The sequence below is a fragment of the Physcomitrium patens genome, chromosome 1 (assembly GCF_059467195.1).
Source record: "Physcomitrium patens ecotype Gransden chromosome 1, ASM5946719v1, whole genome shotgun sequence".
Classification (NCBI taxonomy): Eukaryota; Viridiplantae; Streptophyta; class Bryopsida; order Funariales; family Funariaceae; genus Physcomitrium; species Physcomitrium patens.
This window is the reverse complement of record NC_143410.1, coordinates 9,834,439-9,848,459: the sequence shown is the minus strand read 5'-3', so window position 1 is coordinate 9,848,459 and position 14,021 is coordinate 9,834,439. Positions and strand designations below refer to the sequence as shown.

The 14,021-nt window shown below is 29.6% G+C and overlaps 2 protein-coding genes across 3 annotated transcripts; one reads left to right on the top strand and one right to left on the bottom strand.

Moving 5' to 3' along the window:
* The first annotated feature begins 520 nt into the window (after nucleotides 1-520).
* On the top strand, nucleotides 521-1,518 carry LOC112287596 (uncharacterized). Its single transcript, XM_024530749.3, has 2 exons — nucleotides 521-882; nucleotides 1,080-1,518. Exons 1-2 carry the CDS (start codon nucleotides 757-759, stop codon nucleotides 1,311-1,313), a joined length of 360 nt encoding a protein of 119 aa, XP_024386517.1. The 5' UTR covers nucleotides 521-756; the 3' UTR covers nucleotides 1,314-1,518.
* Nucleotides 1,519-3,108: 1,590 nt separating this feature from the next.
* LOC112287588 (uncharacterized) lies at nucleotides 3,109-5,865 on the bottom strand. Of its 2 annotated transcripts, none has more exons than XM_024530729.3 (6): nucleotides 5,293-5,865; nucleotides 4,848-4,997; nucleotides 4,340-4,430; nucleotides 3,987-4,157; nucleotides 3,733-3,831; nucleotides 3,109-3,622 (listed from the first exon to the last, which is right to left on the bottom strand). In XM_024530729.3, exons 1-6 carry the CDS (start codon nucleotides 5,334-5,336, stop codon nucleotides 3,515-3,517), a joined length of 663 nt encoding a protein of 220 aa, XP_024386497.1. In that variant the 5' UTR covers nucleotides 5,337-5,865; the 3' UTR covers nucleotides 3,109-3,514. The 2 variants fall into 2 exon arrangements, with proteins under 2 accessions (XP_024386497.1, XP_024386503.1); XM_024530735.3 differs by having other exon boundaries at nucleotides 4,340-4,412; nucleotides 5,293-5,824.
* Between the last annotated feature and the right edge of the window lie 8,156 nt (nucleotides 5,866-14,021).

Sequence of the window (14,021 nt, the reverse complement as noted above, 5' to 3'; positions counted from 1 at the left end):
TTAGAAATATATATATATATATATATATATATATATATATATAGAATTATAATTCATTCAAATTAACCAATATGCAAAACATACATATAAGCATGTCATTATTCTCATATCATATTTTAATTTATATGTTCATAATATACTTGTTTTTTGAGTTAGAAATAAATCTGATTGTTTTGGGAATGGCAATATTTTACATTTAAACTTTTGACCTTTAACAATTATATTTATTAAAAAATTAAAAAATACATATATGAAAACTGAACATAAATAACATCTGAATTTCCAACCAAGAGGAATCATATGTATGTATATATAGAACCCTATATTTTTATAACTGTTATTTGTGTTTGGAAAACCCACCGGCAGTGTTAGTTAACTTCGGGCGCGATAATAGGGGGCCTTGACTCAGGGTTTCGAAGGGGTCGCTCATGATTGGGACCCAAGACCGCGGAAAGAAGCAGCTCTGAGAGCGTGGACATTTTGCTGCTTCCACCCTCGACGAGGCGTTGGAATAGGAGCTTGCTTGTTTGCAAAAGCTCTCGCATCGCTTCTGCTATCGGCGCTCATCTTCCGCCGTTCTCGCAACGCGCTCCTCTATTCTCTGCAGGCTCTTTAAGCTCTTTCTGACCTGCTTTCTGGGGCTCCTCTTTCGCTCATTCTGGCTCCAGGACGAGTCCAGTTCAAGGGTATAAAGGGAAATTAGGGTTTAAGGAAGTTAGTCTGATAGCTAGAGGCTCCGAGTTTTTCTCGGCGAGTATGGCCACCAAAAAGGGCGTAGGAAGAATTGTACACTTTGCAAATCTCCCGCTGAAGCTGCTCTTGCCGAATTCGCGGGAGAATATCACCGAAGTGGCCTTCAAAACCATCCCGAGTGCGTCAAAGGTGTGTATTATTGTCTCTTCTCCCTCTTTGTGAGTTCATTTTCTGGAAATTTCCCTGCGGAAAATCCTAATCGAGTGTGGAACGATATGGGATGCACTAGTGGCTAGATTGGAGCATCCATCTTCTGAAATGCGTAGTCCTTGTCTTAGAGTGCCAGTCTTGCATTATTAATTCCTGGAAATTAACTGCGCCCACAGATAGAGATCAAGAGGGTGCTGGAAACTTTGTATGGATTGCAAGTTGCGAAGGTGAACACCCTTAATATGGAGGGAAAGAAGAAACGCGCGAAAGGGAGCTTGGCATTTTATCGTAGACCTGATTACAAGAAAGCTTATGTGACGTTGAAAGAGCCAGTGTCTTTGCCTGCAAATCTATTCCCTTTGAATATGGTGAAAGAAGAAGAAGCACCTGAGGACAAGCCGAAGCAATAAGTCAGGACTAGTAGAGTGAGTTTGGACCCAATAGAAAATCCTATTCCTTTTAGAGAGTTCGAGATCTGACCTGTATGGTGGTATCTGTACATGGTCGCCAGCTGCTGATTTGATGTTCAAGCCTTTGTGGGTGATGATTATGAATCCAGAAAAGTGATCGTCCTGCGCAGCTGGAGTCACGGTGACAGAATCGATCTTCCGTTTACTTGTCGAGTTTTTCATACTGTCCTGGTGACTCATTCTTCAAAATTTCTGCACTTTAGAGACCCTTCTTCTCCTTCCTCTTGAATAATTTACAAAGTTATTGAATTCAACTTTCCGGTTGAGCTGGAAGGACTTCAGGAGCTTAATGATGCAAGGGAGTAATGTTCTGCATGTAGGCCATCAAGTGTCCGAAGCCTTCCATTAAAGGTGTTCAGAGAGATTGCTGAATGTGACTGCATTGCACCTCTTGATGCCGTAGAATTCCGAGAGCGCTGAAGCCTGCTTGTGGATCTAAATTGGTATTTAGAATGTGGGTGCAGTCTGGAGTGATAGTTAGTTTTTGTCGTGTCTGAAGTGCGCATTTCTTACAAGTGAATTGAGCCTTTTAAATTGCAGAAATAAGCGTTGAATTTCTGAGTCACATCGACCATTTAGGCTGGTTTAGAACTCCGCTATCCATCGATATGTATGATACTTTGGTACGAAACTAGTGGCAGAACACTTCGATCATGCACTATCTTTTCGCAGCAAGGTCTCATCATCGACTTGTGAAACAATTGCGTTTTCTTGTGATACTTGTAATAGGGGGGCTCAAACTTGAAAAAAAGGGTGGATATCATGATATACACCTTCCTGATTTCAGCACTGATTTCTAAGATTGTAAGCACTTAAATCAAATTTGATACAACCACCTCTTAGAGGTGGTTATAAAGAACATCCACCTCTTATATCAAATGTGATAAGTGCTTATATCCTTCGAAATCAGCGCTGAAATCAGGAAGGCGCATATCATGACATCCACCCTTCTTAAAAAAAAGTTAAAACCCCCTTAATGTTCACCAATATGGATGCCCTCTCTCCCCTAAGCTCTGAATCAATGTATTTGAATTCCTGCAAACAGTGTAGGTACCACAGGTGGGAACTGTTACGACGATGACACCAGTGGATTAAATTGTCCAATTTGCTGGTGGGGCCATTGGTATTACACCCTCGCTCCTATGGCACTCCCCTTCCTTCAGCAGCATCCACCACCTTTACATATCAGATTCTACTTAAGCAGAATCTCCATGAGATGAAAGAAAGGAAAAATTGGTTCGCGAAATTGTAGGTACCCCTTGAGTGACAGTGAAGAATTCGATATGGGACGTTAACGCAATATTGATGTTGTTGCCTAAACTCAAACCACACGGTACGATCACTTTTCTAGATCCAAAAAGGTTTTAACATCATAACATCAACTTGAGAACATCGATCAAGTCTGGCTCGGAAATGCCTAGGACATGTGCTTCAGTTTGTAGACCATTTTGCTTGGATTTCTTCGAGTTGAACGGATTGTAATCATGCCTGCCAATTATTGGGTGCACTGTCCTTCATTACAGAGATTTGTTTATACCTAGGCGGGAATCCTTCTGAGGCACACAAGGGTGATGTAATCAAGATTATCAAAATTCTTTTCCTTCGACGAATTGTCATCAGGTGTGTCACTATTTCACAAACAATTTCAAGGTGTTGCATAAGAGTATTGTTCTTGACGTGTGCTTGGTAACGGGAATATTTTTGACCGATGGAGCTTCTGCTCGTGAAGCCTGGATAAAAAAAATTCCGTATGTTCCAGATACAATTTTCAGTAGAATACAAAACTAAAGTAAATCAATCACTAGTCTCGGCAAAATAAGTTCATCCTCCTAATAGTATTCTAGAAAATTGAAATAATATAATGATTAATAAACTACGATTTCCATTGCTGCTGTGTTCAGCACCTCCAGATATGATATACCAACCTTAAAATCACAGTTTTTGCCACTAATTTGGTTTCATAGACAGCTGCATCTTTACCTTTCTTATCTATTGCTACACATTGAGAAATCCAGTGACAAGGATGAATACATTGCGACAATTGGATCTGCTCAAGAACTGAACCTATAGAGATCCGATCAATGCAGAATCACCACTCATTTGCTTCCAGTAAGACATTTTCATGCAATTAAATGGTGAAACTAAAATAGGAGAGAACGTATCCAGTTCAAGCCCTTGAGGGCTGACTTGACGGGTCTGGGAATGTTCATAGAATCCAATCTGCTTTGGCCTGGTTTGATAACCAAAACCTAAACGACACAAGCAGATCACACAAATTATTAATACCATAATCCAATGCGCAACTCGTGCTGGTAGCAAAAGATTATCCCTGTCTACAGTTTCTAAAAAGGCCCCTCACCTGAACTTTGCGACGACCCCATTGAAGGGCAGTCTTGTGTGAGCGGTGGTAGAGATCAATGCGATGCGGCCCCTTGATTGCACCCCCTCGATCCTCTACCTGCAATTTTCAATCCCATTCTTAAACAAATTCCAGCGAAAAGGTGCCATGTGTGAACTTGTGAGGCATGTGGATTACTGTTTGAAAATGATGAAAGTGTCGAGGATCGAGTTTGCAGAGCAGAAGAAAGCTGAAAAAAGTGAAATAGGGCTTGCCTCGCCCCATCCATAGCCAGGAATAAACATGCGGGTACCAAACGGGTAGTAGTTGGTGTCGGCGGCGATGGTGCCATGGCGTGGCAGAAGCTTCCACGGAAAGAATAGCAAACGAGCTGGTAGGTTTTGGTAGTTCATCAGACTCAGCTTCGAGAAGAGAGGTGGCCGGGCCTGTTGTAGACGTATAAACCGAATTGTTTAAGATAGAGATAATACACCTTTAAAAATTTCTAAGATCTTCTTATGAATCTTTTAGAGAGAATTAAAATTTACTCTGTCAGTAAACACCATACTCAGACCTCTTGCTGTCATAATCAAATCGGTAATTATATTTTAAAAGGAGTAAGACAAACCTGAGCTGGAAAGCTGCCATTTGAGGTAAGGCCATAATAGGGTTGTCCATTCTGTGTGGTTGCCGTCCAAAACCTGATCACGGGAGACCACCTTTCACATTGCAAGAAGAAGAGGTAACGCAAGATAAAACCCACTAAAGGTACGATGGGCCAGCTTTATATTAATAATTCGAATCTTACTACGCTTTTCATGCGACTGATCAAAAATTGACGCTGCGTTTCAAACGGATTGCGTGGAATAAGGTTCCGGTTCAGACGCAAGAAGTCCATGAGATTTGCAAGCACCGATCTTATTGTCTAGGTATGTACCGATGTTAAGCTTTTCTGTATGCTTTTGGAATAAGGTTTCACGAACAAAAACTTCTTGAACTACATATACAAGATGCAACAAAGATGAATTCGCAGCTACAGCCTTGATCTACAAGGCGTTCAGATCCGACATCCGATGTTTATTTAAAGTGGTTTCTTAGTGAATTTCCTGAAATAGTGCAGAGAGTAGCACACATACTTGCAGAAAAAAGGCAGTCTCTGGTGCTCTCTATTGCCCTTCTTGCGAGTACGAAGTCGCACTGGCATCAATGAAGGGGAGAATCCAAGATAAAATGGGAATGCGGATGGTAGCCTCAGACCCCATTCCCAATTGCAACAATAACCGCATCTGCAGTGACATAACAAACTCGTCAACTTTGTCATCGTAATATGGACATTTCCGAGATGATTGTCTCACAATTCCACATGAATTTTCAACTATTGTAGGGACATTATTTCCGATATAGAGACAACACGTTAACGTTAGAAGAGCTAAGCCATTCAATTCAAGAGGAATACAAGCCTAGAGTCGACGTACACCCACAACAGCAGAAAACAGTAGACGATCCACAAATTCACAGGTACATTATGTTGCTTGCTCACACTACAAAGAAAGAATTAAGAGGCACGAATCGTGTACAAACCTGCAGTAGGCTGTGCACTCGATTTCAAGCGTGTATGGAGGCATGGCCAAGGAACTACTAGGGTTTCGGCAGAATGTCTAATCTCATGATATACACCCAGAGCTAGTCGCGATGCGTAGAACCTAATTCGCAGTGCCCAATTCCCACCCTCCAAACACCAAAATCAAGCTCCAGAATGCACCAAACCTCATAGACCCACTTCTGGGGTCTAGTAGCAACCCAACGATTGCCGCTGCACAAGTTGCTTAATCAAATCGGACATTTCCTTCACCCCAAAAAAGTGCCGAACAGTCTCCCCGAATTGCTCTACCCCCCAACTGCTACCTCGGCAAGCAAAACTACGACCGTGTCAAAGGGGTATAATCCAATCACGCCTTTGATCCTATGATGATAGTTCTCAAGCTTCACGTCACCGAATCCCACCAACTCAGCTTCCTCTGAAGCTTCTGACAGCACCTCAGAGCTTACGGATAGCGGCGTTAGACAAGCTTTGCGAGATCTGCGAGCACACACGAGAATGGTGCGACGATCCGAAGGCACGCAGGGGGTCTTGCGCTCCTCCCTTTCACCGCAACAGTTCCTCTGTATTTCCACTTTTACGTTTTGTCTTCACTTTATCCTTTTCCTCGATCTCGATTCCTTTTTTCTTTTTCTTTGATCTCGATTTGCTTTCTCTTTATCTTGTTCATTTAAACTCATGGTGTGCCCTTCAGCTTGTTGTCTGAATGACTTGCTACTTAAAGATATTCTTTAAACCATTTTATCACATTGTAGTATAATTGAATATTTGTAGTATTCAATTATATGCACCAAGGATTTTTCTATTTTACATTTTTTGATATAAGAATCTAATTGCATTATAAATAGGCACTTGAACTTTTTAGATGTTTTTTTTTGTAAGAAGTAAAGTTTAGGATTAATGGTTGTCATATCTTTTTTTTTTTTTTTTTTTTTTGAAATATGTGCTTGTGGGAAGTGATGACCTCTATGAGGCATGGTTAATTGTTGCAAGTTGCCTCAGACTAGTAAAATAATGCAATCTTAATTGAGGTGGTATTTCATTTTATAATTGTAATTGATTCTAAGTTTGTTGAGTGGGTTTTGGAATTGCATTTGTATCAATACTTAAGCTAATTTTTTAATTTCTTATGTCGTTTGGTCTACTCAATTATCTCTAAGATTCTATTGAAGTGAAGTTGTAACTAAATGTCCCTCTTTATCTACTTTTATTTATTTTTAAATTTTTTTTTCTCCTCTATAAGTTCTTTAAATCCACGTTATTGTATTGGTAATTTTGCTAATTGAACTTTTCTATGTTAATTTTTCTAAAGAATAATCAAGCAATTGAATATAGAAGTAAATATTAAAAAATTAAAGAATAGCTATATAACTTAGTATTAAATTTGAATACACCAAAAGATTTATTTAAGAAAATTGAGAGTAGCAAGAGTTCTAAGATATAGTTTATAATTTATTTTGTACATAGTGGAATTGATAACAAGAAGAATGTATTAAAAGTTAGAATGTAGCACCAACAAAACATTAATAAGAAATAACTCTTGAGAGTTAAAAACTACTTGATAATAAGAAAGATTGAGAAGTTAAAGAAAATAATATATTTATAAAATTAAAATAATAAATTAAAGTATCAAAAATAATATTAAAAAATAAAAGTATAAGAGATAATATTAACATAAAAAATTAATGAAAGAAAAAAATAATATATAAAACAATGTCTTTTATATTTTTTGGCCATAACAAAAATTAAAGTTGTTTTTGCATGCAATTCCATTTATTTTTTAAAACTAAAAATAAACAAATATCTTATAAAATATTGACTTAAAAATGATAAATTTTATTATAAAAATATTTATGAAAATTTTATCAAATCTCTAAATTATGTGTTGATCTTGTTACTTTATAAAATTATAAAAAACCTTAAAAAGATAGTAATATATTTATATTTTATAAAATATATTTTTTTATTTTATTTTAAATATTAAGTTAAGATATTCTATAAGTAGATGTCATAGACATATATGTTTATTTAGATTAAAGGAATTAAACAAAAATAAATAGAAGTAAGTAAGTTTTAATAATATCTTATGGAGAAGCTTCTTAGAAGCTCTATAGATGCAGATTTGACTTTGTATCTATTTATAAATGGTTGATAGGTTAAAAACTTGCCAATAAATTGGCTATGTATTGCATATGTTGGTGACTTGTAATACAAGTTGGTCATATGGTCCACATGTGGAAAACTTGTCTTACAAGTAAAACAAGTGTTTTGCAAGTTGGACATGTGTTGGAGGTCCTATAGAATGTTGCCATGTACCTCTTACTTAGATGGTATATATAGAGGCAAAAGTAAAGCCTTTTTGATTCTTATTAATGCTTTTCTTATTCTTAGTCTTATTTTCAAGAGCCTTTAGTATTCTTGTCTTTGGAAATAATTATTTTAATTTAATATTATACTATCTTAGAATAAATATCTACTCTTTTTGAGTGACAAAAGAATACATTGATTCTTTGGTTTTTTGTAGTTCATATCTTTGGATATTTTTGAAAAAAATGTTAATTCATTATTCTTGTTTTGTTTAGAATTGAGTGAATTACTTCATTTCTTTTATTTTATTTTAAAAGTTGTAAACTACCTATTTTTAAATTAATATTTTTTATTTTTTAATATTAAAATTTTTCTTACAAAGAATAAACTACTTCTTTTTGTGGAAATTTTTACTTAATATTAAAATTTTTGGATTATTTTCTTTTAATTTGACTTAAAAAATTATTAAAGTTATTTATTATAGAGATGGAAGGAAAAATTATGGATGCTATACTCAACAAAAATGAAAATAGACTTGTAAGTAATTCTTCACAAGCTTACTAGTATTTTTAGAGTCGAAATTTCACGTATTATCAACATCAATTATAAAAATACTATTCCTAAGTCTATTAAAGAAATCAACAATAAATTATAATGTTTATGCCAAAAAATTATGTAGTTGAAAGAAGCAAGTAAATTAACCTCACTTAAATTTGAGTAGTCTTAGTACTATAAGTATTAGAGAAGTAAGAATAAGTATGCTAAAGAAGTGTAATAGAACCAAATCAAAATTTTGAGGATTTCAACAATAATTCAAGCTTTATTTAAGATAGTATCCTTTCTAACACTTCTATGGATTTAATCAAATTAGATTTATAAGCATATTCTTTTTTAGAAGAACACTTTTATTATTTGTATCTTTGATAGAAAAGAATTCACAACTCTTCTATGATTTAAATGCATTCTTGCAAGTGTTTATGACCACATTTAAATAAAATAATTGAAAACAATAGCAAAAACCAAATTTTTATCTTTACAACAAGGATTACATTCAAACATCAGATATGTTGTCAAATACCAAAACCTTGCTTTTAAAATAGATTAGAATAAAAAAGCTCTTATTAATTAATTTAGTTATGAATTGAAAAATAATATAAAACACTTATTATTGACAATATCAAAAATAGACTCATTAAAAAAATTTATTGTTCAAGCCATTACATAGAATAATTAATTATTTGAAATATGCAAAGAATAATTAATTTGCTTAAAGAAGAATAAATTAAATCACAAAAAAAAAATTTAAGTTTTCAAAAACTTCTTCATCAAGGTCAAAACCTATGCAAATTGACATAATATGTTTTAAATATCTCACTAATTAAGAAAATACTTCATGTTGTCAAAAAAATATTGTTCTTATATTATAAAGTATCTAAATATATCATACAATATTTTCCAAAGAAATAATACAATTATAAAATGAGAAGCATGGTTTCCAAAGAAGATGATATATTAAAAAATAAGTTTGTCCAACTATAATATAGACTCTGCCACTAGAATCTTTTGTAATATCCAATAAATATTCTATTCTCTTCTTAGATCCATTACCTTATTTTATAATAGTTTTTTTTTATTTAGAAATAAATAAATTACAAAGTCATTGTTTTGTTAGATTTAAGAGCCTTAGCTTATTTTATAGATAAAAACTTTGTTAAAAAAAAGAATATTTTTTTTGTTAAGAAAATTAATCATGTATATATAGAAGTCATAGATGATCATTTATTATCTTTTAAAGATGTTATTTATGAAACTATTCTTTTAGATATAGCAAACAATGGACATAATAGCTTAATGATATTTAATATGATTATATCTCCTTTAAATCTAATTATTTTAAGATTATTATAGCTAAAGAAGTATAATCCTCAAATAGATTGGATTTCTTATAATATTAATTTTTTTTATAGCATATTTTAGAATTTTATTATCTAAATAAAAAAAACATAAGTCCAATACAATCAAATCCTTATTTGTAGATATAAGAATTTTATATATGCTACAAAAGAAAGGTCATTTTTTGCTATTTACACCACACCTATTTTTGATCTAAAAAATCTTCAAGTGGCATTTCAAGTTAGTATTAAGATTTTTGAGTTATTTTTAAGAAGAAAAATAAAAATATTTTTTAAAAATATTATCCTCATGATTGTTTAATTGATCTTTAAAAAGAAGTTCAATTACTATTTGGACCAATCTGTAGCTTATTATAGAATAAATTGGTTGTTTTTAAATAATACATTGAAAAGAATCTAGTTTAAAACTTTATATGCCATTAAAAATTTATAGCAAAATTTTCTATTTTATTTGTTAAAATAAAAGATGGATCACTATAAGTATATATACATTATCATGATTTAATAATATCACCATCAAGAATATATATCTTCTCCCTTTTTTTTATTAAGATTTTTTGATCAATTAAATTAAGCAAAGTTTTATATCAAAATATATCTACAAAGATTATACAACTTAGTAAGCATTAAATAATAAGATAAATGGAAGTTCTTATTTAAATTATATATATATATATATATATATATATATATATATATATATATATATTGAATATAATTCCATAGCTTTTAGACTCACAAACATACCAATTGCTTTTTAATTTTAATGAATGATATTTTTTGAGAATTTTTGAATTAGTTTTTTCTTATTATCTAAATAATATTTTAATCTATTCTAAGAATATAGAAGAATATGAACTTCATCTTTGTTCTATATTACAAAAATTTAGAATTATAAGACTATATGTCAAGATGACTTTTTATATAATTTAAGTTGACTTTTTAAGATATATTATTTCAAATAATGGCCTTATTATGGATCATAAGAAAATTAAAACTATCATAAATTAGAAGATTCTAAAAACAATAAAAGATGTCAAATATTTTTTAAAATATACTAATTATTATTAAATCTTTATTAATTTTATTTTAGATTTTAACTCAACTTATATAAATAACTTATAAAGATAGATTTGAATGAAATAAAGAAGCTCAAGCATTATTTTTAGATTTGAAGATAGATTTTTTTTTTTTTTTTATTAATCTTATATTGCATTGAATTTTTAATTTTTTTTTTATAATAACTTATATATTAAAATTTGCCTTGAATGAAGTATTGTCACAAATAGTAGTAGATAAAAAACTTTATCATATAGCTTTTTATTCAATTTTTTTCAATATTAAATATGAATTATAAGATCCACAACAAAACTTCTTATAATTGTAAATTCACTTCAAGAATTGCTCTATTATCTAGAAGGTGCTCAAATTTCACTGATTGTATATACAAATTACAAGAATCTTAAATTTTTCATATCAATAAATGTTCTAAATTATTTCCATGTTTGTTGAAGTATGTCTTTATTAAGATTTAAATTTAAGATTATTTATTGATTATAAAAATAACTAATTTTATTAAATAAAAATTTTAGACATTCTTATCTTATACCAAAAGAAAGAAATGTAACTTTTGATTAATAACAAATAATTCTTTTGAAGCTAGAGCAATTTTATGTTTGAGCAATAAAATCAAAATTGATTGTTGATTGAATTTTTTTTAATTAAGTTTAATTAATTATGTCCTCAAATTTTCTTATTCATGATATTAAATATAATCTATTTAAATTTCATAATACTTATAAATCTAAGTTTAAAAATAATTTACTATATTTCAAGGGATGCTTATATGTTTCAAAATATGAAGCACAATTACGTGTTCTTAAAGCTGGTCTTGATTTCTCAATTATACAACGTTTTAGATACAACAAGACCTTGAATTAATATCTAAAGATTTTTAATGGCCTCAAATGTGAAAGGTAGTTAAAAACTTCCTAAAATTATATAATATTTATTTAAAATTAAAAATTCCTTGTTATTGATCTTACAGACTTTTTAAGCAATTACTTATACTAAAATAACCATAGTATTTTATTTCTATGGATTTTACCACAAATCCTCTAATTTCAAGTTCTTATGAATCTACATTCATAATAGTAGATTGATTCATCAAGTTGATATATTTTGTATTATGTACAAAAATTATTACATATAAAGAAATTACTCAACTTTTTCTTGAATTTTTTTTAAACTGTGATTGATTGCCAAAGAATATTATATCAAATAGAAAGATTCAATTTTTATCAAGGATTTGAAGAATTCTTTTTAAGATATTGAAGATTGACATAAAATTATCTTGGACTTTCCATCTTCAAGCTAATAGACAAACAAAAAGAGTGAATTAAGTTTTAGAGTAGTATTTGAGATGTATGATAAACTACCATTAAGATAATTGAGCAATTTTTTTATTGTTGGAAAAATTTGCCTATAATAATATGGTATATTATTCTACTCAACAAACACCTTTCTATGTAAATTATGGTTATCATCTATTACTTGATACTTTTAACTTATTAAAAATTAATAGTTCTGTTGTAAATAATTTGACAAATTTTTTATTAGAGCTTTAGGCAAAAATAAAGGCACAATTAAAAGAAGCTTTAAGAACAACAAAAATTCAATCCACATTCAGATTGTAAAGAAAAACCTCAATTCCATGTTGGTGTTAAAGTATGGTTATTTTTTTATAATATTAAGACTATTTAGCCTAGTAGATTTATTATAAATAAATTAGATTATTGTAGACTTAGATCATTTCTTATTTATCGACATATCAATTTAGTTGCTTATTGATTATACCTATTGGTATTGAGTTCTGTAAAAATTAACTTAAAAATAAACCAAGTATTTAGCTGTGATAGGATTTGAACTTACTTTGAATATTGATTTACATTCCAAAATAATACATAAGGTATTTAAAAAAACCTTTTAGCATCATTGAACAATCCAAGTAAGCTTAAAATTATCTTAAGTACATCTTATTAAATTTTAAAAAATCTTATATAAATCTTATTATATTTTAATTAATTTAAAAATAATCCTTAAATAATCTATAACATACTTTAAACAAACCTCAATCAAATTCAAATCAAATCCAAAAAAATATCAATTAAATTTTAATCAAATCATAATAAAAGTTTAAATCACTAATGCTAAATTCCAACTCTTAATTAAATTCTAACCAATTCTTAAATTTCAACCAAATCCTAATCAAATTCTAAATTCTAAATCTTAAATCTTATTCAAATTATTTTTTTAAAATCCTAAATTTAATCAAATCCTAATCAAATCTTAATCAAATACTAATAAAATTCTAATTAAATTAAAATAAAATCCTAAAAAAGTCTTAAAACTTAAAATTTAATTCTAATAAAATTTAATAAAATCTTAATAAAATCTTAATAAAATCTTAACTAAATTTTTATGCAGATTAAAAATTTATTAAAATATAATGTAATTTTTTATTTTAATTTAAAATTTCTTCATCTTTCAAAAATTATTTAACAATAAATACAAATAATTTGAAGAGAATCAAACTTACCAAATGAGATATAAATATCATAATTCACTTGGATATTAGCCAACTTTCTTCTTCAATCTTTATGCTAATTTTCCAATACCAAAACTTCTTGATTTTATTATTAAATTGCTATCAAAATTTGTATAATTTTTAAAAATTAATTCTAATACTAGTGCATAAAATTTTATTTCAAATTAATCAATAAATTATTACAAATCTTAAAAATCTTCATAGATCTTTTGAACTCTTATTTTAGAGATTTCAATCCATTTAAGTTTTAATCCACTTAATCTTAAAATTATTTTTTAATGAAGATTAAAATGAAAACAAAAATTTGAAAATAAGATGATTGTAAATCTATAATTTTTTAATTATAGATCTACTAGAGATTTTATAAAATTCTCCAAAATATAAATCATTTTTATTTCTTAAAAAATAGAGTCATCTAAAACCACCTTTACTTTGCACAGCTTTTACAAAGTCATTAAAATTTCAAATTATTCAAAATCAATGCTAAAATAACTTTTTTCTTATTTTCTTTGAAATCCTATTTTCTAATCAACAAAAGAACTTCAGAATTGCTATAGATATGTAGTTTTGTGCCTTAAAATTTGATTTTCATCCTAGTTTATAATTAATCCTCTTAAAACATCAATTTTTAGTTGCTTAAGGTAATATCTACTACAAATTATTTTTAACTCCCTCTTTAAGATGTATATACTATTTTATTCTAATCTACTTTGTTTTTTCTTATTTGAGGTTGTACAAAGTAAGTAGAAGCTCATTTTGCAAAAAAATAGCATTATCACTTATTAATTTTATTATTTTTTTGACTATTATTTATATCTTTAAGATAATTTGTTATAATATTTTCAATTAAGCTTTTTTATAATATAATCCTTATTTTTTCTTT

Coding starts and splice junctions, on each gene's coding strand:
- LOC112287588 (XM_024530729.3), bottom strand. CDS start 5,336: ATGCCTCCATACACGCTTGAAATCGAGTGCACAGCCTACTGCAG. Junction 4,431..4,847: donor AGACTGCCTTTTTTCTGCAA/GTATGTGTGCTA, acceptor GCAATGTGAAAG/GTGGTCTCCCGTGATCAGGT. Junction 3,832..3,986: donor CTGGCTATGGATGGGGCGAG/GCAAGCCCTATT, acceptor TGAAAATTGCAG/GTAGAGGATCGAGGGGGTGC.
- LOC112287596 (XM_024530749.3), top strand. CDS start 757: ATGGCCACCAAAAAGGGCGTAGGAAGAATTGTACACTTTGCAAATCTC. Junction 883..1,079: donor CCATCCCGAGTGCGTCAAAG/GTGTGTATTATT, acceptor CTGCGCCCACAG/ATAGAGATCAAGAGGGTGCT.